General features: G+C 35.5%; 2 protein-coding genes across 2 annotated transcripts in view; one reads left to right on the forward strand and one right to left on the reverse strand.

The window, feature by feature from the left end:
- Positions 1-702: 702 nt before the first annotated feature.
- The window catches only part of LOC126967455 (N-alpha-acetyltransferase 40), a 30,962-nt gene continuing 5,127 nt past the window's right edge, over positions 703-26,537 (forward strand). The window contains exons 1-4 of the mRNA XM_050811922.1: positions 703-896; positions 1,012-1,268; positions 4,907-5,062; positions 26,090-26,248. Coding sequence (XP_050667879.1) covers positions 891-896; positions 1,012-1,268; positions 4,907-5,062; positions 26,090-26,248 — 578 coding nt within the window. The 5' untranslated portion in view covers positions 703-890. The remainder of the gene's footprint in view (positions 897-1,011; positions 1,269-4,906; positions 5,063-26,089; positions 26,249-26,537) is intronic.
- LOC126967447 (UDP-glycosyltransferase UGT5-like) lies at positions 8,418-22,671 on the reverse strand. Its single transcript, XM_050811913.1, has 6 exons — positions 22,540-22,671; positions 13,538-14,005; positions 11,477-11,647; positions 10,751-10,982; positions 9,941-10,160; positions 8,418-8,772 (listed from the first exon to the last, which is right to left on the reverse strand). Exons 1-6 carry the CDS (start codon positions 22,609-22,611, stop codon positions 8,418-8,420), a joined length of 1,518 nt encoding a protein of 505 aa, XP_050667870.1. The 5' UTR covers positions 22,612-22,671.

Consider the following 26,537-nt stretch of genomic DNA (forward strand, 5'->3'; position numbering starts at 1 on the left):
TATATAGAATTTACCATACCAAATGTCAATAATGTAGATGCAAGTGTTTTGTTAAACGGAGAAGTGATAAAACCGGTGGAATCTGCTATATTTCTTGGCATTACTCTGGATTCCAAATTACATTGGGGCTCCCATTTTGTAGGACCTTCTGTGCATCAAATACAATATTGTGCTAAGGACCTTTAAAAAAAGCGGCTCTATCAGCATTGACTCTCCGTATACAAAATTCAATATTGCTAATGATTGTTCACTGAGCATTTAAAAAAAGAATGACTCAATAGTTTTCATTTCTGGCTTGTCGCGTCCATTCATCTGTCTCATTCTGACAACCGGGAGAGAAAGAAATAATTGTACCATTTTTAAAAAAAAATATTCGTTTCACTAAATTATTTACGCTTTTTGCCAACCCATCTTAGACCAATAAAATGAACTTACCAGTGATAAGTCACACCATCTTTTTTTGGCGTCGTGAACGTATTATCTGGCTCTTTTTTATAGCATAGGTACGCAGACTTGGTGAATGAACGCACGACTAAGGACAAAATGTGCTTACCTTGTCTATAAGCACACTTTTGCCGTTCCGCTGACTGTCCGTTGATTGTCATAGGAGGATAAAATGAAGTTGACACTTCACACACGTGTCTGACGTTTTAAATAATAATAATTATTAATTACATAGTAGTTGAACGTAGTGATTATATTCTCTTTGATAGTAGTTTGTAAACAATGCTATTTATTTATTTGCAGTGCATTTTGTAGTTTTATGAATAATTCGATATTACAGAATAATTTGGTAAAAAATACTGTAAAACTGATATAACTAGATTTTTATTTGTTAAATAATTTTGAAGAAATCCAAGGCATTCTTTTGAATTACATTGCTTATTACGATGGGTGTAAGTACAGTTTTCGATAATCATAAAAAATGTATTATTACGAAAATATTGTTTATGAGACGAGCTTTGTACCATATTAAAACTTAGATATTTCATCATTAAATTAATTTTTTAGAAAAAATCCGTTGTATCAACAAATAAGAGCAAAGAAAAGCGTCAGGCGCGAAAACTTGAACAGCGTCGTATAGCAGATGGAATGACTTATGTTACTCAGGCAAATAAACTGGAAGATATAGCATCCTTGTGTAAGGAACTTTTAGTGTACAAAAACAACAATCTTCAAGTAGAAATGTACATTCAAAGGATGTCGGAACTTGACAAAAATGTACTTCAGTGGGCTATTGGTCTAACTGAGAGAAATATGAAAACACTGTATGTATATTGCTTTGGTTATTCAAAGACTGGTTTCACTATCAAATATTAATATCTTTACAATGAATCTATCAACTATAGTGGTACATTATTTTATTTCTATAACAGCATAATATGTTCTAGAACAGTGTTTACCATTTGCCGGGTCGCGTTATAAAATACCGGTAGTAACATTCCCGTCTCATTTAAAAATAATCCAAACGTTCGATATTTAGATAAAACATTTGTCATCTTCCACAAACTTAGATTTGTAATTAAAAAATAAACAGCAGCTACATGCTTCACACTGAACTTTTGTATCTAAATACACTGGCCTGCAAAAGTAAGTATCACACTTTTCAAATTAATTTTTTTTCTTAAATATAGAAGGTAAAGATTTAAGATTAAAAACGTTTTGTTGCAAATTTTATAGGCTTTAATTCTTAGAAACTAAAATTATACATTCGTAACATTTTTAACTTAAAAAAGATAAAACAATGAAAATAGACATTTTTAGTTTAGTGTAAAAAAATTCAACTAAAATGTAAGACATGTTATTTCATTTTTAATAACTGGTATTGCCTCCTCGAGCTCTGATAACAGCTTCGAGCTGGTTTGGTATACTGAACACTAGGTTTTGGAGCCGATGTTGGGGAATATTCTCCCATTCTTCTACTAGTGCCTGCTTTAGTGCCTTGAGGGTAGTAGGTGGTGGTCTGCGATTTCTGACTAGCCTCCCAAGCTCATCCCAGGCGTGTTCAATCGGGTTGAGATCAGGACTTCTTGATGGCCAAGCCATCACGCTGATACCGACCTCCTGAATATACTCTTGTACGATATGAACCGTGTGTGGCCGGGCATTATCATGCATCAGCATCGATCCATCACGCATATTTGCTAAATACGGCCCTGCATACTCATTGAGAATCTCTTGAGCATATCTTTGCCCAGTGAGGGTGCCATTTTCTATGGCTACTAGCTCTGTGCGACCTTCTGAAGATATACCAGCCCATACATGTACACTGCCTCCACCGTATTGGACTCTTTCTGAGATGCAGGCTTGAAGGTATCGCTCACCAGGTCGCCTGTAAACACTTTGCCTTCCATCAGAAGTGTAAATGGAGAATCGAGACTCATCTGCAAACAAAATTCTTGACCATTCTTCTTCATCCCACCGCATGTGTTCACGGGAGTATCGCAGTATCGCTACTCGATGCTGTCTCTCGAGTTTTGGGCCACTCGCTGGTCTTCGGGGTTTCAAATTTGCTTCAGCAAGTCTTCTTCTCACTGTACTGTCACTAATGTAGTCCCTCCGGGTCTGAAGTAGCTGTTGCTGGACTTCAACTGAATTTTGGTGGCGATTTCTTAACACAGTCGAAATAATATAACGATCTTCTCGGGCACTGGTACACCTGGGTCTGCCATTACAAGGTCTCCTCAGATGGTGTTCAGTCTCTTCGTACCTTCGCTTTACCTTCTGGACCGTTCGTACCGTCACACCCACCATTCTTGCAGTGCGACGCATACTGATGCCTAGTTCCAGAAAAGCCATGATCCTAGCACATTCTTCAACTGAAAGAGGCATGATAAATAAATGTTATGTGCTTTTTAGCATAAATTTTTAAAACAAGACCCATCGATCTTGAAAAAAAATTTAAAACAGAAAGAAAAATGTGAATGGTAAAATTGTAATTCGGAAACGTTCATGTTGAAAAAGGAATGGTTTTGTTTTTGAAGTTTTTTTTCAGCCAATTCTTAAAAGAAGGTTACCGTCTATAAAGTTTTTATGTACAAAATTAGATTCTCTTTGGAGTCCTTTTTATTTCGAAAGTATATCTTGTGAACTTAAAACGTTTTCCCAATTTCAAAAGTGTGATACTTACTTTTGAAGGCCAGTGTAGATGATAAAAAAGTATTTAGTACTAATAACCTTTTTACTATTAATAAATGTGTATTATTTTGGCTTGGGTTATAAAGTAAGGTGGGTCACGAATGTGAAGTGAAGCAATGTGAAAATTACCCAGCCATTGCAGAATAATGTATGGGAAACACTGGTCTAGAATAAGAAGAAGTGGCATGTAAAATGAGTAAACTTTCTCCAACTAGTCTTTCCAGCACTAGACTTGTTGACACCAGTGACTCTTTCCTTTAATACTCTTCAATATCAGACTTAATACAATAGAATTCCTGAAGTTCAATTGTTTTAATTGTTGCAGAGTTAGAGATTCAGTTTATCTAAGTTTAAGTTAGTGAGGTGAATATATATGTATCCAAATTTTTTGAGTCATCTTGTGTGTAAATACCACTTATATTAGCCTGCAATCATTTCAGCATGCATTCCGCCTCTATACAAGGCATCCTTGAGAAATGTAGTCTCACCAAACTTGCCTTGTATAATAAACCTTCAAGATAAATATAAGCAGAATTTACTGTCACAATAACTTAAAAAATTTGTATCAATATGGATTTCCATAAAATAATGCCATATTCAATATATTTTGAATATATGTATAAAAAAATATTGTTGTAGAAGAAAAGGATTACTGATATCTTCACCTTGATTATTGGGGGTTAAGTAAATTAGTACATAATGAAAAATTTGTCTGTTTCGCTGTATGGTTGTCCGGGCCAACACACACAAACTACTGAATATATTTTAGATTTAATAATTCGAGAACAAGAGGTTAAGACAACATAAACCCTATATATTGTTATGCTAGATGCATATAGTATTTGTGCTGCTTTTATTTTTATTCCAGTGTCCACTGAAATGACATCACGGACCACAGTTAGTTTAAATGTTCATATTTAATATGTCACAGCTATAATTAATTATTAAAGTGAGCTGTGACTTTAAGTAATTTTAAGTGACTTAATAATTGGTTACCTGACAAAGTACCAGGCACCTGCTTACTTGCTTACTTCATGGACTGTATTGTTAGTTTTGGTATTAGAGGTGTGTCATTGAAGATTTAAAATTAATTTAATTTAACTGTTTTTTGTCAATGGGAACAGGTTGAAAAGCTAAAAACAAATCATCAACGGGTTTTGAAAAAGCGGTTAATGCATTCATTAATAATTTAGGTTTAGTAGGTTCATATTATAATATTAATAACATTGCTAAATTTAATTTATACGCAGTAGCTATTTCATCAATATAATATCAAGTCAACAGTCTTCGTTTGCAGCTTCATCAACTGTTTTGAATTAAGCTGTTTTAGTGAGGTATTCAATCATTAATTTATTTTATTTATTTGTTGTGGCAGAAGTGCTACTGAGAAAGGGATAGGTGCAAAAGGGTCGGAATTATGCTTCATTTATTGCAAGTTACAGGCGAAGACATTGATAGAATTTATTAGCTTATTATTTTCAACAGGGTTTTTCGTTGAAGAAAAACTGTTAATTCGTTAACAAATATATAAGTGTTAATAAAAACAGTTTTTTGATTTAACAACCACCTCTAACTGGTATTAGAAAGTAGTAGGAGTGAACTCTGTTATAAGGTTGATGTTATATTAGCTTTAATGTAACCTCAATTAAAACACTCAAAGGCGTCAATAAGCCGACTGAATGTTCAGTTTGTGTATTTCTTTAGTATCAAATTATTATCATGTTTACGATTTCACATAAACATAAAACATTTATATATTTACTTTTAGATATGAAACTTGTGCATGGGGCTGGAATAGGGAGCGAAAAGTTGAGGAAATGACAGACGATGCAGCTTGGTATCTCATTGCCAAGGACAATGATAAATTCTTGGCATTTTCACACTTTCGATTTGACATGGATTTTGGAGATCCTGTATTGTATTGGTAAGGAAGCAATTATGTCTTTTACATAAATATTTAAAAAAAAATAACTAATGGGGATTTTTAGAAAAGGCTATTTGGAATATAGTTTGTCTGTAATATTGAAGTTATATTATTCAGAAAATTGCAAGCTTTAATTTATGGAAATGAAATTGTAGACCTTGTACAAACAAGAGACATAAGAGTGGTCACCCACCTAGGGTGTATACATTTTTTTATGACAATAAGGGACAAGAAGAGCAGTACATTCAGCCGATGGTAATTAATACGCCCTGCCCATTACAATGCTGTACCACACTTGCTCATTCTTGGAAAATCCAAAAATTCTGAGTGGCACTACAATTGTGCTCGTCTTGTTGAGACAAGATGTTAGGGTGGCTGCTTTGCACAGGATGCCAGCTATATTATGAGTACCTCACTGCCGCCTAGCCTAGCCTAGCCTTTCTGCTGTGAAGCAGTAACAAGTAAGTATTATTGTGTTTAGGTCAGAAGGGCACTGTAGCTAGTGAATAAACTACTTACAGTATTACTTACTTTCATTTTTCATTCATCATTAACAATGTTAGGACGATAATTATATAGACTAGATAATGGCTTTACATAATATTTAATTGTGAACTTAATTCGCTATAATATGTAAGTTATATTTTAGTGTACCTCTTACATGAATTACTTACAACTATTGGACCAATTGTATGTTATGTACAGATTTGTGATTTGTTAACAAATATGTGGTACTTAAAAGCAGTCATCTATAAATTAATATTGTTACATCGTGTGCAGGAAGATTAAGACAAATGTTTTTTTTATATAATTGGGCAAACGTAGAAGGTTCTCATGTGGTGAGGCACCCGCCTATGGACATCTGTAACACCAGGGGATGTGTTGCCGGTCTTATATGTATATATCTATTATAATACTTAAATTTTCTAATCACTCTTTACATTTATATATATGTCGTAGGTATATTGCACTGAGCAAATATTTTGTGCCTATTTGAATCGCCACTCGCGAGCGTCCAGAGAACTAATTTTGACTTATAATACAAGGAGGAGAAGGAACGTACAATACTCTGAAGTATGTTTGCATTTTGAATTAATTTCGTTCGTTTTTCGTGTTATTTATATTTCAAGAATCAACGTAATAAAGTACACAATTTTTTTTTGTAAATAGTTTCCAACCATCTATCAATGTTTGCTGAGGTTGTCATCACTAGTTTTAGTGCCGCAGACTCTCGCTACATGGCCAACAGCGCCAAAATGGCGAATATCAAACAGGCACAAAAGTACTTTGACAGCCGCCAGTTCAGTGGTATATAGTAGAGGTCATTGGCATATTGTCAAAGCCGTGATATTACAATTTCACTAGTGATATTATCAGGGAGCGTACATTTCACACCCGTTTCGTCATAATGACGTATTAATATAAACACACAGGATGTTTCAAAAAACGTAGTGACAGATATTCTAGTCTATCAACGTTTGATTCTAACATAATAGTTTCTGAAATATAATTTTTATAACAAAACATGGATTTATTTGCTACAATAATTTTATAGCCTCCATGGCGACTTTGGCCACTAGCGAAGCATTAAGAATCTTATTAAATTTAACTGAAATGTTGTTTCCGCAGGTTTCCTATTTGTGGGATAATGTTCTTTCAATGTCCGTCTCATCTACTTAAACGGAAGAGGTTGATTAGATAACAGTGATTTATGATTAATCATATTTTCCATTATTACCTACGGATAAATAAACTTTCGTTATTCCCTTGCTCTTTTCAAACTTGTTGACTACGGAGAAGACGAAAATGAGTCATAGTACTTAATGTCATATTACACAATGAAGCATTTTGTTTCCAACCCATTAAATACGTATTCTTTATATTTCAGAAACTACTACGTTAGTTATAAATTATAACTAATTAATTTATCTCTAAATAACACACATCATTAAATGAAGAGATAGACATGAAAACCAAAAATTCGTTTTTTTCCAACCTGTGTGTAGCTTGGCGTCATACACCTGTCATCGGCATGACGGTAAAACGGTAGATTGTGAATCAAATAAATTGCTTACAAATTAATTGCCTGGTTTTAGTGACATTGTACTGTAATATCACTATATTGTACACGTAATGTTACGGGTACAATATAGTGATATTATAATAAATCTAGGTATATTACAAATGAAGTTAGCAGTGTGAGACGTCGAGCGTTCTGCTTGGTCGATTGTTTTTCATTCGCAATTTGCAAAACAATAATAATAAACATTGGAGTGTGTATACAATTTTACATCTGAAATTGTTGTTGAAATAGTAGTGAACAAGGGCCGCTTCGGTTCCGGCACACGCCGGCCGCTGCCGCGGCACGCTACGCTCGGCTCAACAGTCTCAATTTGTTCAATTAGTTAATTACACTAATGTATAGGTAACTAACGAAATAATAACTATACAATAAATACAAGAAACACACCAATCAGAGGCGGCCTCATAAACTAACGACCAGTAAAATTGTCTAAATATAATTGCCTTACAATATCAAATTCCAATTCAAATTCGATGACGAAAAGAAATGAAGTCGATTGACAATCTACCGTTAAAATACTAGGATGCCGCAGTCACTCGTACCGCTTCGCTGCCTATATTTGAGCGAAGCGAGGTAAACTAAATCTGTGTACAAAAACAAAACAATTAAAACTAAATATAAATATAAATACTACATATATACTACTTATAATATACTAAATATAAATAGCGCGTGTTAATTTAGTATAATTTGTAAATCATGTTTGTTTTTAACTATAATAATTGAATCAAGTCGAAATTCAAAATTCTAGTATACTTACTAATAACCTAGAAACATTATCTTTCTATGAGTTCAATTTTTTTTTTAAATCGGTCCAGAAATGGCCCAGAAACAAATTAACACAGAAATCAATTGGTGACCGGTGGGAGCTCCGCTCAGCTTCGCTTAGTAATATCACGGCTTTGACACTATACCTGCGACATATACACTATACAAAAAATACGCTCCATACTGTCTACAGAAATATATCTACAAGAAATAAACATGTATGTCTATTATTATGTATGGAATACCTTCTGCAATTTGTTCTGACAATACTTCCACCCTTGACCCCTCAATACAAAAACTCTTCCCCTTCTCAATGTAATGATTGATATATCAGATTGCACTCTATCATCCATGCAGTTAAGTACTATTTCCAATAACAGTCGTTGAGGGGGCCATGTAACATTCACATCATCTTAATATTTTGCAATTTATGAAAAAAGTCTTAACTTATGTTTATATACATTTAAAAATATAGCTATAAATATTCCTTAAATTTAACAATAATCAATTTGTTTTAAGTTTATATACCCATATAAAACAATGAAAGAGGCGAATGTTATTTCTTCTAAATAGTCTCTTTTCAATGATTTCCTGTTTGGGCAAGCACCGAATGCATCGTATACACAAGTATCGAAATATTTTGTGTAATATAAATGTTGTCGTTAAAAATATAGCCAAACTTAAGGCGACTACGTCTAAAAGAAGATATTGAATGAAGGACAATTCTAAAGCAGGCGAGCGAAGATGTGTTGCACCCTTATGTCTCAAGACATACTCGATCCAGTATACGCTGGTCTCCAAAGGCGGCATGGGACGGTCCATAAATTTGTCTCGGAGTAAGAGAGCACTCGTTTTATATCTGAAAAAAAGCCAAACACACATCAATTGGTCAAAGTAAGCAAATGACATTTAGATGGATTAGTATTATATTTACCAGTGGGAGGCTCCTTTGAAAAACTTGAAACCACAACGGCGCCTATTTCTGCCGTGAAGCGTTACTTAATGTGTAAACATTACTATGTTTCGGTTTGAAGGGCGTCGTAGCTAGCGAAATTACTGGGCTGCGGGAATTTATGAGACTTAACATCTTATGTCTCAAGGTGACGAGCGCAAGTGTAGTGCCGCTCAGAATTTTTAGGTTTTTCAAGAATCCTGCCTGAACTGCACTGCATTGTTATGGGTAGGTCGTATCAATTACCATCAGCTGAACGTCCTGCTCGTCTTGTCCCTTATTTTCAAAAAAATATTCAGCGATGGGTCGTCGACGAATTTAGTGTGAACGAAACTAGACTGTTCATTTTCTTTCTTTGACTAGACGATGGATTAGTTAAAATCGTAGACAGTCTATTACAAGTTTACGTTGCGATACGAAACGACAGAATCGACTGTATGTGACGTCTGTCATAGTCTATGAATTAAACTATGTAGTCCATTAGAAATCCGTGAACTGTCGAACCGTCGATGTATCATCCAGTCTAGCGCAACTCTCTAAGAAAAAAGCGATTCACTCGATTGTATGAAACGTGCAGTCATTGATAGATTGACAGATGACGGATATAATCTTGTAAAAAGGAGATAGTCAACTCAGCCTAGCGAAACTCTCTATTAAAAAAGCGATTCCCCGATTGTATAACATTCCACATATATGTATGATAGATTGACAGATGACGGCCATAATCTTGTAAAAAGGAGACCGACATCCACTACGTGTTATACAACTGTTCGCGCTCAAACTTGCCGGATTATACTTCGCCGCCAATCAACATACTGTAATTACTACTATTTCAAACTTATTTCAAATGACAGCACGTTTCATACTAAACTAAATTTCAATTTTTACTTAGGCAGTCCCACCTCTTATTACGTAGTATTTACATCCTCTTTGGTATGGTCGACTGGTTGGATGAACTGGTCTGTTAATTCAACGCCCATCGCTAGTGTTTTTGCTTGTCTAACTATCAATTAAAGTATGTATTAATCAAGTTTTTTTATAAGTCGTCGAATCAACAACAGTATCATTTTCTCACCTATCATTTGTGATTAAGTCGTGAAGGACATCTCTCCACGAATTCTCAGTAACATCTGCTAATGCTATGGAGCGTGCCACACCCCTTTCTCTCATTGCACGTGCGTTTAGAGCTTGGTCCGCAAACAGTGGGACAATTAGCATTGGAGTAGCGCACGCCACGGCCTCCTGGGTTCCCAGCAGCCCCCCGTGTGATATAAATACTTTCACGTTCGGATGACCTACAAATAGATCAACTTTGTTGACATAATTGTTCAAAGTTCAGAGTTCGAGGTGAACTAACTCGTAGATAACCTTAGTTTCCTTTATTAGCTCTACTTAAAAGTGGAAACTATTAGCACAACCATTCTTAGTCCCGGTATCCACCAAATCGGAGAGGAGATGTATTTTGATAAACAATCAGATTTCCTTATTTCCACATCTCCTCTCCGCCTAGCTTCGGTGGAAATGGATCAGGGGGAGAGGAGAGGAGATGTCTCATTTGTCTATAAAATTTTGTGCCGCGTCGAGTGATCAAGCGGACCGCGTTCGCACGCCCCTTTTCTCCGCTGCCTTCTCTCTGCGCCTCGCACACCCGAAAGCGTTGTTATAAGCTTATCACATCTTCTCTCCGCTTTTGTGGAAATAACCTGACAGCTTCACTGCTTATCTACTCTCCTCTCCGCTTTGGTGGAGATCGGGCCTAAAGTATGTTTCCAAGCTGGTAAGAGGTTATTGTGAAATGTCCTAATTTGGAGTCACATATAATTTATTACTTTATAGCATTGAGAATTTAATGAACGGCTATGTATATATATATATATATACGTACACAGTGTCTTGTACTGCGGTATCCATTCCATGGGCAATATATTTTCCGGTATCGTTATATTACCGGGCATCATCGATCTGTTCATCTTCACTAGGAACAATTGTGGCAACTCCGCAATAACAGCGAACATCTGCTTAAGTTTGTCTTTAGGAATCGTTTCAATGCGAGACATAGAGCCGAAGCTCCAATAAATAACTCCTTCATGTGCGCTGTCTAAAACTGTTCTCAGATCCTGCCAATCAAATAAAAATTATAAGTTTCAATGCACAAATAAAATTTGAAAACAAAATATTATGTACGATGCGGGACTTGAACCCACGACCTCTCGCGTTGCGTGCAAACTCTTCAAACTGAGCTAACCGTTCAAGTGATGTATCGTCATAAAATCTTGTATGCTTTGTTCAACTCTCAGGTTGTGGCTTCATCTACAGCGTCTACTTTACAGTTGATAACCCGCTTAACCCCAATATTTATATATTAGGTAATTGACTTGAGATGTCGTTCTTGGAAATCTCAACAATTGCAATCTAGAGCACTCCCACGGAACGCGAGAGGTCGTGGGTTCGAGTCCCGCATCGTTCATAAAATTTTGTTTTCAAATTTTATTTAAAGTGTATTAATCCTAGAAGTGAGGGTTATCACTATAAAAACATAACAATTGGTATTCGTTTTAAGTCAATCTAAATATTTAATTATAGTTGGTACATCAATTAACCTAGAATTTACCTTTGACATTATTTGTTTATCGTTAAGATGAACACCGCCGACTTCTATCAAAGTAGGAACTAGAGGTCGTACTTCGTTTATGCTAAAGTGACTATTTGAAAGAACTAGACTATAATTTTGGGCTAATTCGTCTAGTTTGTATCCTGGTCCAAAAAGGTTATCCGCGATCACCTGTAATATAAATACAATTTTATTAATACTTAACTAATCATTGATGACGATGACTTGCAGTTATTATGGATTTCATCAAACTGGTCACTTCTTTACTGAAATAATTATTCATTCGGAATGCAGCTACCGTAACGTTTTTTTTATGAGAAAAAGAGAGGCGAGCAGGACGTTCTGCTGATGGTAATTGATGCGCCCTGCCCATTACAACGCAGTGCCGCTCAAGATTCTTACAAAACCCCAAAAATTCTGAGCGGCACTACAACTGCGCTCGTCACCTTGAGACATAAGATGTAAAGTCTCATTTGCACTAGCTACGGCGCCCTTCAGACCGAAACACAGTAATGCTTACACATTGCTTCACGGCAGAAATAGGCGCCGTTGTGGTACCCATAATCTAGCAGGCATCCTGTGCAATGAAGCCTCCCACTGGTAAAATGCCTCATGTGAGTATGCCTTATGTGATAGATGACCTTATTGCATAACATTAAAAAGCTGTAAATTGAGCAATAGAAGAAGGAATTAATAAAAATATATATAGTTTTAAAAATGTAACTTAATTGTTTTTGTGTAAAACCCTCCTGTAGGTTAGATATATATACAGGGCCCCAGACAAGAATAATAAAAAACAAAGGAAAAAATTAAAAAAAAAATCTTTTTTAGTGCGCTATTTGTAGATAAGTGTTACGTTCTAAAACATGACATTTGCAATTTAACAGGGCTAGGCAAGCCAGCTTACCTTGCTGCGAATTCTGTAGCGAGATAAACCGACACGACCCCCGACCCTATATCTGTGTCACTTGCTGCCATACACAATAGATTATGACCTGTTTTACGGTTTTTATGAAATAAATAAAAATATAAGTAATACTACTGCATAGAAGTAACGCTAAAATAATTATTTAATTAAAAACTTTTAAATTGAAAAGTGAAAATTTTAAACAAAATAAATAATTAAATAAATTTAGGGAGACTAAACTCTCTGTAATCTATACTAATATTATAAAGCTGTTTGTTTGAACGCGCTAATCTCTGGTACTACTGGTCTGATTTGATTGATTCTTTCAGTGTTGGGTAGTCCATTTATCGAGGAAGGCTATAGGCTGTTGTTGCATATGTTTTTTTTTTTCAAAATTAGGGATCCGTAATAAAATTGCTATTTTGTAACACAAGGTGTAAAATCGAAAACCTATTTTTGCGTGCGCTGCAAAAACTATTGACAATAGAACAAAATGATGTACAGGCTATAATATAGGCAATATTTTATTACTTATAAAACTGTCGCGTGAATTATACTTTATATGGCAAAACAACGTTTGCCGGGTGAGCTAGTGCCTAATAAACGTACACTACGTTTGCAACCTTTGGAGCGATGCAGGATTTCGGCTTTTGAAATCACCGCATGATGTGACAAGAAGCGAGAAGCAATCAGACGGCAACGTCGCTTTAAATCTGCCCGATGAACGGCCAGCGACTTTGAACTTGAAGCGCGCGGAACGGCAACATCGCTTTTTGATGTTCAAAGATTCAAGTTCATTGAATCATTGACCTGGTGACCCAATTCTACAGTGCGTTCATATTTGCTCAATATTAAAATCTACATTTTGACCTAATTAGTGCACCGATTTCGTTCATTTTTTGTGTATCGTCAACAAATGCGATAACAAATATCGTATTGATAGTAGCTACATTTAAGTCATATATGCAAAATCCATACCGTATATATCCTTATTAACTTTAAATTTATTTACTTTACGATTGTGTGGCGGGCTTAGCTAATTTATTTGTGTGTTTTGAACAGGCCCTTCTGCTTTTTCATAAAAAAAAATATAATAATAGGCTGACTTCATTCCATTAAAACATTATTTTATTTTAATAAGAAACACCACTTACCTGGGATGGTACTTGTGATTTGTAATGGTATAGGATCTTAGCCAATAAAATAGACAAAGTGTTACTGAAACGTTCCCACAAACTCATGCTCTGGCTAAAGCCGGTCACGTACGCTGGGATATAAGATGGTATCTCCGGATTACCCAGTTGGTCGTTAACCCACGGCAATGGGACACTGGACAGTAATCCGACGACTGGTGCGTTGAACAACTTCCCGAACGGTAAGAAGCAGTCGCTCCCGAAGACCTCGATGATAACTAAGTCGTACGTGTCTGTGGTGTTAAGAAGTGCTCGTATGTTCGCCTGTTGTGATACAACTTGACATGCTTCTATACATTCACTTATGAGTGCTTCCAGGTTGAAAATGAAGTTTGGCTTGAGAGTGTTCCGCTGCCTGGTTAGATTATTGCTTAAGTCTTTTATGGTCCCCGCTAGACTGATCTCTTTTATATTCGGTGCAGCGTAATTCTAGAAACAAATATACAATTTATTCTAGTAATATTAGATACACTATAAATCTTACACTAAGCAATTAACTATTCTAAACTTTAACAATAAAAGTTTGTAAATTTAATACAAACAGCTGAAAAATACAAAAATAAAAATAGTTAAAAAAAGTCCTAAAAAGTAACATTTTTAAAAATCTACTTAAAGTACTTCTACAAATACTACGGTTCCAATTTTTTGACATGTTTATCTTCATTTCTTTATCTAAATTATCGCTGTTTCGAAAACACGATTACGAAAAGAAATCTCGATAGATATTTTTTTTTTAAATGGTCTTTTTTATTTGAATTGTTTATATTATCATAAAACTATGATAGCTATAAACACAAAACTTATTTTATTCGATAGTTTATTAGTATTTATAAGTTTTCACTGTGGGATTTATCAATACGCTTTGTGAATTATTTTATATAATTTTTTTTTGTAATAAACCAAACGTGACGCCTTGGTTGCATGCGCGCTCAAACCAGCAGTACGCCCGTGACCACTGTCAAGGAAGGTACTGTGTTCGTGTCTCTCGGGCTCACATTACGTAAGATTTTAGCAAACAAGTACAAAGCGGGAATCATAGTAAAAAAATAATGATGATGCGACAGCGTATTTGTTGAAATATACAGGTAAATGTAAGTCGGAAAGTACCTAAAATAAAATTTACGAAATATTATTTTGAATATTATGCCACGCGGGATTTTTGTATATATATGCACTTTAGGGAAGTTAGATAAATCCAAGATAACCGCCGCACAAAATTATGATTTCAGCAATATGGATATCGTGTCCGAGGTTCTCGAGGGTGCAGATAACGATTTTGTGATCATTTTTGAAATCCAAGATGGCCGCCGCACAAAATTATGATTTCAGCAATATGGATATCGTGTCCGAGGTTCTCGAGGGTGCAGATAACGATTTTGTGATCATTTTTTAAATCCAAGATGGCCGCCGCACAAAATTATGATTTCAGCAATATGGATATCGTGTCCGAGGTTCTCGAGGGTGCAGAGAACGATTGTGTGATCATATTTGAAATCCAAGATGGCCGCCGCACAAAATTATGATTTCAGCAATATGGATATCGTGTCCGAGGTTCTCGAGGGTGCAGAGAACGATTCTGTGATCATTTTTGAAATCAAAGATGGCGGCCGCTCATAATTATGATTTCAGCAATATGGATATCGTGTCCGAGGTTCTCGAGGGTGCAGAGAACGAATTTGGAATCATTTTTGAAATCCAAGATGGCCGCCGCACAAAATGATGATTTCAGCAATATGGATATCGTGTCCGAGGTTCTCGAGGGCGCAGAGACCGATTGTGTGATCATATTTGAAATCCAAGATGGCCGCCGCTCATAATTATGATTTCAGCAATATGGATATCGTGTCCGAGGTTCTCGAGGGTGCAGAGAACGATTTTGTGATCATTTTTGAAATCCAAGATGGCCGCCGCACAAAATTATGATTTCAGCAATATGGATATCGTGTCCGAGGTTCTCGAGGGTGCAGATAACGATTTTGTGATTATTTTTGAAATCCAAGATGGCCGCCGCACAAAATTATGATTTCAGCAATATGGATACCGTATCCGAGGTTCTCGAGGGTGTCGAGGACGAATTTTGAGCGGTGGCCATCTTGGATTCCAAAAATGATCCCAAAATCGTTCTCTGCACCCTCGAGAACCTCGGACACGATATCCTAATTGCTGAAATCATAATTATGAGCGGCGGCCATCTTTGAATTCAAAAATGATCACAGAATCGTTCTCTGCGCCCTCGAGAACCTTGGACACGATATCCATATTGCTGAAATCATAATTAAGTGCGGCGGCCATCTTGGATTTCAAAAATGATCACAAAATCGTTCTCTGCACCCTCGAGAACCTCGGACACGATATCCATATTGCTGAAATCATAATTTTGTGCGGCGGCCATCTTGGATTTCAAATATGATCACACAATCGTTCTCTGCACCCTCGAGAACCTCGGACACAATATCCATATTGCTGAAATCATAATTTTGTGCGGCGGCCATCTTGGATTTCAAATATGATCACACAATCGATCTCTGCGCCCTCGAGAACCTCGGACACGATATCCTTATTGCTGAAATCGTAATTTTGTGCGGCGGCCATCTTGGATTTCAAATATGATCACACAATCGATCTCTGCACCCTCGAGAACCTCGGACACGATATCCATATTGCTGAAATCATAATTTTGTGCGGCGGCCATCTTGGATTTCAAATATGATCACACAATCGTTCACTGCACCCTCGAGAACCTCGGACACGATATCCATATTGCTGAAATCATAATTTTGTGCGGCGGCCATCTTGGATTTCAAATATGATCACACAAACGTTCTCTGCACCCTCGAGAACCTCGGACACGATATCCATATTGCTGAAATCGTAATTTTGTGCGGCGGCCATCTTGGATTTCAAAAATGATCACAAAATCGTTCTCTGCACCCTCGAGAACCTCGGACACGATATCCATATTGCTGAAATCATAATTTTGTGCGGCGGCCATCTTGGATTTCAAAAATGATCCCAAATTAGTTCTCTGCACCTTCGAGAATCACGGATACGATATCCATAATGTTGAAATCATAATTTTGCGCGTAATATTACATTTCTCTCATACGTCGATAAAATAGATTTACTTCAAAAATGCATAAAAAATATTATCACAGTAATTCCGTACTCTAGCACCACTGTAAGTTTTAAAAAATATTACGCGGTCCTTCTGGGTCGGCGGTCGTTGACCCGCATCGCTCGGTTCGTTCTCAGCCATGCCCGACGCCCGTGTCCATGCGTACCTATCGAATCTAACGTTCGCGCAATTTTTACCTAAAGTGTTGGGAAAACCTCGCCTTAATAAAACATATTATAGCTGTGACGATGCGTGTGTAGGTGAAGCCACAACTTAAGAGTTGAACAAGCAGGCAAGTTTTTATGACGATACGTCACTCGAACGGTGAGCTCAGTTGGGAAAGCACTCTGACGGAACGCGAGTGGTCGTGGGTTCGAGTCCCGCATCGTTGATAAAAAAAATTGTTTTCAAATTTTATTTGTTTTTTTACATTTTAATTTTCAGTCCGGTTTCATATCGTGAAGTCAAATTTGTACGTAATGGAGTCAATGTTACATAATAATGAACTAAAATGCACATGCAGGTCGCGTGCGCTGTGATAAGACGCGTGCTCCCATTTAATTATATATGTAGATGCCTATTTATTGATATTTTAAGATAAACTTATACACCTTCCTTAATGGCCGGCAACGCTCCTGTGATTCCTCTGGTGTTGCAAGATGTGGGCGGTGGTGATCACTTAACACCAGGTGACCCATACGCTCGTTTGTCCTCCTTTTCCATAAAAAACGGAAAATTTTAGCCCATCATTAGGTATTTCATAAAGAATTCGTACCTTTTATTTGGTAACAGCAAAATATGGATTACAATAATTAATGAAATCTATAAATTTAAAAAGGCTAATTAATGATTCAGTGTTATATTATCCTTCTTACACATATAATTTACAACTTTCTCAAAATATTGTACATTACTATTTAAGTATTAACTTTATAACTTATTTGGTTGTAAAGTATAGTATTTCGTGTAGTAGTGTATTTCGATTTCCAGTTGTTTTGTTTATCAATTTAACATGGAATCTTATGTTTTTCGAGTAATTGAAGTGTAAATTTTAAGCTCAAAATTGTACATGTAATAATATTTCGGATTCGAGTTTCTTCGTTTCTTTGCATTTCCTAAGAACATTTACCATAGTAATGTATATTTTTTTACACCAACAAAAAGTAGAGATTTAAACAAACAAAAAACCCAGCGACTTTTTAAAAAGTCGATATTTTGACGTGAGAATTTTCGATTGAAAATTAGGGTTCCTTTTCAATTGTAGGTAAAAATAAATATTGTGATATTATTAATAATTAGTAATTAGTTATATAATAAATAGATATTGAGGTTATGTAAAAAAGTGGAAATATAAAGGCTGTAGGTCTTTTAAGACCTACAACTTTATTATTTAACTTTTTTCCATAGGACTTGAAGTTTCGCCAGAAATCGATATAAATTACTTAAATTATTTGATTAAATACTATTTAAAAAAAAAGGTATTTCATTTAACTTTTGTTCTCAAACAACGACGGACAAGTATGTAAGTATATATTTTGTGAACGTTGGTATCACTTATTCTTTCGCATAGTTTTCGTCCCGCGTCCGTGAACAAATAATCGATAAAATATAACTATCGTATAATTGCTCGGCACATACGGCGGTAGCTACGCCCTTGGGTCCAAGGTTACGAGAGAGGCAGGGACTTGTAGCTTGCAGATAACTCGGACGTGGTTTGTAATGGATCCGCTTCCACAAAAGCCTTCAATTCTTCGTTATCATGGTCTTCGGCCGTCCACGGGGCTTGTTCTGCAGTTCGAAATTTCCAGAACGAAAACGTTGGAACCAAAAACGCACTATTTTCTTTTGCGACACCGCAGCCATACACGTCTTTAACTTTTCAAGCCGTTTCTGCAGCATTGCCGCCACGGTGGAACTCGTACTAGTAAATGACATGATATTTCAAGTGTTCCATTTCGTAAACTGAGTGACGAAATGAAAAACAAATGAGTTATGGTTCTCGAAACGCAAATGCATGAATAAATAGCTGTATACATTTGAATTTGGAATTCTTAACCAAAGAGGAAATATTTGAGATCAAAGTGGCCCGTACGACCAAACGCCTATATTTCATATGTAAGGTCCTAATATTTCCTACCATAATGGTAGGCTATCTTTTAGTATGCTCTACCTTTTAATATATTGTATCGTAGTGTTGGTGTGTTTGGTAAAAGTGTGAGTTGATTATTTTACGCGTAGTACAAAATTTAATATTTATTTCCGACGTACGCCGAAGAAGCATGATGGAAAAAATGGCGCTTCATTATTGGGGATATGGAGCCACCCAGTTATTAGTATACTTTTCCGTTAAAGGTCATAATAATTGTAATTATGTTGCTCAAGATTCCTTTGGATTGATTCTTTTGACCTTATTTAAGTCACAACCATCATCTCGAAAACCTTGGAGTCCAATGGCCCTCTGAGCAAGAAGAAAACAAGACAGAAATATATCGAAATATCATCATTAATATATATAAATCCAGTGTCCTGACGTTTGTTTCCAGTGAACTCCTAAACTTATGAGGATTACGTCATGGAGTGCAGTTTAGTCCCACTAGGATAGTTTTTATTTCGATTTGGGAGCCATGATTATTTTTATTTACAATATTTGTTTTGTATGGACATATTTTCTATGAGAGAATTAATTGACGCGCGGCTTGACAGTTCTGCTGTGAACAAAATTCATTATAACAACAGGGAGCATATTTTACGAAATAATTCTTGAAGTTATGAAGTATTCAAATTGACAAAGTCATAAAAAACAGTATTTTATTTATTATGTATAGAACGTCTGTGTCGGGTCATCTAGTAATATAATAAAATCGTAACTAATTACAAATATCGCTAATAGACAGCCGCGTTTACTAATACATAGGTAAAAGCTCATAGCAGCTTATGTTATGAGTCCTGTCGAATCTCGTAAACAATATTTACATTCACATGCTCTCGGCCGCATTTTTCAGTTATGACTATATTAGGGTGTTCATTACCGAACAATTTATCTAGCGTACTTTAAAACTCATTAAGATTATTGACAACACGACATACACTCCGAACTCTTATCGTCTCGGAGTCATTTCAAAAAATTCCTTCGATTTTTAAAGTTCACAAATCATAAACAAGAGCGCCTCAACGGACAAAACTTAACTCATAACTTAAGGCTGGGGACCGAACCAATGGCCTTGAGGAATCGAGCGGGGCTAAGTTAACTCTCTCGCATAAGATCGCTATAGTTTTAATTCAGAATTAGAAGCATTTTTAATTCATTACAAATACAAATGATTTAAGTTTTCTTTAGTGTTAATTCCGCCAATATTTGTTTTTGAAACAATTCGACACGTGTTTCGCCTCTACACGAGGCATCCTCAGGACGTGTTGTCTTAAAACTTAAATCATTTGTATAGTTATGGATTTCCGCAAAGTAACGCCTAATTCAATAAATTCATTACAAATATAATACAATTTTCTTTACAAAACTATGTCATGTTAAATAGTATTGGTGTACAATTAATACATTTTCTTACAATTTTTATCTAGATTGTATGATTAGCATGGCTCCAACTGTATAAGTTAAGGATATTTTAGTGTTTTTTTTTTATTTAATGTCTATAAAAAATAGAAATGTAAAGAAAAAATGAATAGACTGTAGATTTATAATTAGTTTTTGTGAAAATATAATCTTTATATAAACCGTCATGAAATGGTTACATAAATGAATCCATTTCTTCGGCGATTTATTTTTAAATTTTAAAAGAAAGAGTTGTTATAATTTATGTTTTGCATATAATGATTTGGAAAACATTATAACTTATTTTATTTTAAGTATATAGTTTTGAAATTGTATCTTATAAAATTAAATTTCCTTTATTATACACTAACTGACACGACCGACGCTGTTCTGTCAATAGAAAAAAATGGTGTGAGCACGGACTAGTAAAAAAATAAGGACTCCGTGTCACCTTACTTAACAGTGTAGCACCAATACGCACACACTTACACTACTACAGGCCGATATGCGGCCGTTATGAGAATTGTCATCGACTGTGACAGATCAGTTTGCGTCTCAATAAAATACTTTGAAACTGCCGTCTTGCGTTGTGGAAAAGTGTAAAAACGATACTATATAAGTATTTGTGGCCATATATGATTATTTAAGGGAGAAAATTGTGTATCTAGTATCCCCCGTAACCACACACACACTAGCATAACGGTGCTTCACTTGCTAATATCACGGCGCGGAGTACATCTTTTTCTACTCCGTGGGTGTGACAACAATTATTATTATTAGACAATATTATAGTATAAATTGCCAGTGCCATCGGAAATGTATAATCAAAGTTATTGAGTTAAAAATGAAACAAAAACGATATTTTTGAATGATTATATAATATACAGTGATATAATGATAAGGATGAATATCGTATATTTTGTGTAAACAGCTTTTCTATTACCGCTTAATAATTGCTAATTTTGAAAATATTAAAATGGATAATAGTATCAAGTACCTTGAAGAGATATATACCATCGCGGACTTAGTAAAACTTAATTATTATTAACTTTAGGAATAATTAACAGATACATATATATACTTTTTTTGCTTATCTAAAAGCTCATAGACATAGTATGATATTTTCGTTTGCCCTTGTTTCTCGCAACTATTCTAAGACATCCAGTATATAATAAATATTAATTTATAACATTAAATATATTATACTTCCATTAATTAAAGCCGTGTTATTAATAAATAATTTAATAAAAAAAATATTAACATGACACATCAATATAACGTTGTTATTAAATATTAACGAATATGGCTCTATGGGCTCGGACCTTTTGCCTGTCCGATGGACGAAGAAAAATTAACGAATGTCGCAAACGTCACACTGAGAACTTTTATTTATTATTTAATACAAAGTAGTCATAAATGAACAAATACACTTGGAGATTTTCAGAAAACATTACTGAGCAATTTGAAACAATTTTTTAAACCATTAAATTATAATTGTTAAACATTGTTTCAATTGACTTTTTTCTGTTTTAAAATATTTTGTTTTACCCCCAAGTCACGCCTAAAGAAGTTTTACTTCAATAAACTTAATTGTAGGTAGCTATAGTAAGGTAGATTAACTACAGTTGTTAACTATCTACTAGATCTATTTTTATGTAGATTGATAAATCTTAAGTTTTGTCAAAAAATGAAATTTCTTAATCTAACCGCACCACAAAACAAAATAAAAAATATAGGTTATCAGAAAGCTTTAAATTGATTAACAGACTGTATCATAACTGTGTATGTCTGTCAATATCAAATTGAAACCTTATAAATTGCCAGTATTTTAGGAAAACTGTTTTTTATGTAAGCAACATCATGTATAATTACTAGAAAATAATAATTAAATTTCATTCATACCGAGCATTTTTTTATTTATTTTAATAAAAAAAGGATTCCTTTCGTTGAACTTTATTTTATACAAAAGTTTAGGTCTTTTATTTATTCATTTAGGCAGTACGAAGTCTCCGGGTCAGCTAGTATTTGTTAATTTTTGATTTGAAATCTCAATAAAAATTCAAGAAACACAAGACTAGACGTAGATAATATTAATATTTTTTGATGATTTTATGTTCAAAGTTTTTTTTTATCAAAAAGTTTGTATTACGTATTTAATATACTTACATAATTTTGTGCAACTTAAATAGATTTTTGTTTTAATTTATCTGCGAACGATTGATAATAATTTGTCGAGAAAATATCGGGGAAATTGTATGCAAAAATAGTTCTGTCCATAAGTTGAATGTATTGTACATATACCTTCGGGAAGTGGGTGATGACAGTCAAGTTATGGTGTCGTTGCACGAGAGCGTCCAGGATCGTGCCGTACATGGCATAGTGACTCTTGGTGTTGGTCGGCAACACGGCCAGGATTCTTGCTCCGTCCACGGTCACCACGATTGCGACCACGGTCACCGCGAGGCAGACCAGCGCTCCGATCAACCGCATCTTACTGATGCTCGTCACTAATTGCGCCCGTCTTGAAGCTTGCATAATACAACCAACTTAGATACGTACTATTGGGCTAGGTGCTACTTTGCGCTTCGATTATTAACTTACTCGTAAGTGGGTGGATTGTGTTGCTCTAGTTTGGACACGGTTCCCCGGAGCGCGGTCGCTAGTTACGAGACGTTTTTCACATTTAAATAACAATTTAGGTAATACATAGCGATTGATGGAATTATTGATATAGACTACATGTAACATTCATGTCTGTATGGAAGTAATGTGTTAAAGGGATGACTTCGATACGTTCTTATATTATGTAGATATTGTGCCATTCGTAATAATGTACAATGTTTCTGAGTAACTTATTTTTTAAATTTATTTACTATACGAAAGCTATGGCTTTGTCTAAAGTATTTTTCTTAGGTATAACGTAGCAATGATTGTTTAATAAGATTTTATATGACGAATAAAGTCATTTATCTTCTCAAATTTGATTCCTTTGGAATTCTTGTTGATGTTATTTCTAATACTACTATCGCTTCGGAATAAAGTGGCGCTCTGAGAGAGAAGAAGCAGTGCAAGAAACTCTCCCAGCATTCCTTTTTTGCGCTCTTTTTAATGAAATATACGATATTGTACTGTCATTGTTATTGCTATAAAATAATCATAATCTAGTCCCAGGCTGTCCGATCACTTAGATATTCAGTAGTAGAATTAATGACAGCCATTTTTTAATAAAACATTTAAATTTATTTATAAGTTATGGATTAGCAGCCACTTTGACTTTATTATAAAAGTGTATACATTTAACCTTAAAGCTATTATGTATCCTATGAAACAAACTACACTGGCCTGCAAAAGTAAGTATCACACTTTTCAAATTAATTTTTTTTCTTAACTATAGAAGGTAGAGATTTAAGATTAAAAACGTTTTGTTGCAAATTTTATAGGCTTTAATTCTTTGAAACTAAAATTATACATTAGTAACATTTTTAACTTAAAAAAGATAAAACAATGAAAATAGACATTTTTAGTTTAGTGTAAAAAAATTCAACTAAAATGTATTACATGTTATTTAATTTTTAATAACTTGTATTGCCTCCTCGAGCTCTGATTACAGCTTCGAGCCAGTTTGGCATACTGAACACTAGGTTTCGGAGCCGATGTTGGGGAAAATCCTCCCATTCTTCTACCAGGGCCTGCTTTAGTGCCCTGAGGGTAGTAGGTGGTGGTCTGCGATTTCCGACTAGCCTCCCAAGCTCATCCCAGGCGTGTTCAATCGGGTTGAGATCAGGACTTCTTGATGGCCAAGCCATCACGCTGATACCGACCTCCTGAATATACTCTTTTACGATATGAGCCGTGTGTGGCCGGGCATTATCATGCATCAGCATCGATCCATCACCCATATTTGCTAAATACGGCCCTGCATACTCATTGAGAATCTCTTGAGCATATCTTTGCCCAGTGAGGGTGCCATTTTCTATGGCTACTAGCTCTGTGCGACCTTCTGAAGATATGCCAGCCCATACATGCACACTGCCTCCACCGTATTGGACTCTTTCTGAGATGCAGGCTTGAAGGTATCGCTCACTAGGTCGCCTGTAAACATTTCGCCTTCCATCAGAAGTGTAAAGGGAGAATCGAGACTCATCTGCAAACAAAATTCTTGACCATTCTTCTTCATCTCACTGCATGTGTTCACGGGCGTATCGCAGTCTCGCTACTCGATGCTGTCTCTCGAGTTTTGGGCCACTCGCTGGTCTTCGGGGTTTCAAATTTGCTTCAGCAAGTCTTCTTCTCACTGTACTGTCACTAATGTAGTCCCTCCGGGTCTGAAGTAGCTGTTGCTGGACTTCAACTGCATTTTGGTGGCGATTTCTTAACACAGTGGAAATAATATAAGGATCTTCTCGGGCACTGGTACACCTGGGTCTGCCATTACAAGGTCTCCTCAGATGGTGTCCAGTCTCTTCGTACCTTCGCTTTACCTTCTGGACCGTTCGTACCGTCACACCCACCATTCTTGCAGTGCGACGCATACTGATGCCTAGTTCCAGAAAAGCCATGATCCTAGCACATTCTTCAACTGAAAGAGGTATGATATATAAATGTTATGTGCTTTTTAGCATAAATTTTTAAAACAAGACCCATCGATCTTGAAAAAAATTTAAAACAGAAAGAAAAATGTGAATGGTAAAATTGTAATTCGTAAACGTCCACTTTGAATAAGAATGGTTTTGTTTTTGAAGTTTTTTTTCAGCCAATTCTTAAAAGAAGGTTACCGACTATAAAGTTTTTATGTACAAAATTAAATTCTCTTTGAAGTCCTTTTTATTTTGAAAGTATATCTTGTTAACTTAAAACGTAATCCCAATTTTAAAAGTGTGATACTTACTTTTGAAGACCAGTGTAGAATAAAACGGCGACTTATCAAATAAACTAGTTGAATGAAATGAAAGTAGTTGAAAATAACTCTTAATATAGTAACTAACAAAAAGAAGTAGGTACTACTTAATATATGTAGACTATATAAAAATTAAAAGGACCGCCGATAGAAGTGAAAACTTATAATTTTTAGTATTAAAATTTTAAATTTAATAATGTTTAAAAACAAATTATTAATCAAATTTATTTTAAAAAATTGTGTTCATTAATATATTTATCAAACATATACACTACTTACTTCAACAATGCGCAGTATTTCACTTATATAAGATGTCAGCACTAATATTATCTATTGCATAATCGTCAGCTGTGTAGCTACAGATACTCTGGTATAAGCATTTCGTTGACGCGAACTCACGAGATTTCACCCATCTAAAAAGTGTCTAACTCATATTCATTTAATAATCTAATTTTTTTTTTTAAATTATACACCAAATAGTGCCCAACGCGTCTTAAGAAGTTTTCACTTCGAAAAACCTGTAATACTAATGAATTGCCAAAATTTATGTTTGAGGAAAAATCTTATCCAAAATTTAAAGCTAAATTAAAAAAGTACTGTAACTTTTGTTCTTTTTGAGAAATAAACTCTTTAACGGCCGTTCCCAATATTCAGGCTATCTCCGGTTGTGGCCTACTTGATATAAAAATCGTAACTATCGTTGACTTTTCTGTCCCAATAAACATATCGACGGTAACTCACCTTCCTTACACGCTGTCTGTCAATGGGACGATAGAAGTTTGTATGGAAATTGCAATTCATCCGTCCCAATTTAAGGCGATAAAAATGACTTATCGTTTATATTGAGACGGTAGTAATGTATCTCTATCTGTAGATAGTATATTGGGAACGGCCGGAAATCTTTAAGCCTAAAATCTGTAATAGCAGTGACTAATGTCGGGTGTTCTGTTACAGTTACGAGGTTCAGGTGGAAGCGGACGGGCGACGTCGTGGGTTGGGCCAACGCGTGCTCCGTGTGCTGGAGCGACTGGCGCGGAACACACGCATGACGTGCGTGCGGCTGACGGCGCTCACACACAACCCTAGTGCGGCCGCCTTCTTCCGAGCGTGCGGGTAACACAACACCGTATTCGACAGTTAAATTGGAGGCTCCTTTGCACAGGATGCCGGCTGGATTATGGGTACCACAACGGCGCCTATTTCTGCCGTGAAGCAGTAAATGTGTAAGCATTACTGTGTTTCGGTCTGAAGGGCGCCGTAGCTAATGAAATTACTGGGCAAATGAGACTTGACATCTTATGTCTCAAGGTGACAAGCGCAGTTGTAGTGCCGCTCACAATTTTTGGGGTTTTTCAAGAATCCTGAACGGCACTGCACTGTAATGAGCAGGGCGTATTAATTA

This window comes from Leptidea sinapis, chromosome 13 (genome assembly GCF_905404315.1).
Source record: "Leptidea sinapis chromosome 13, ilLepSina1.1, whole genome shotgun sequence".
Lineage (NCBI taxonomy): Eukaryota > Metazoa > Arthropoda > Insecta > Lepidoptera > Pieridae > Leptidea > Leptidea sinapis.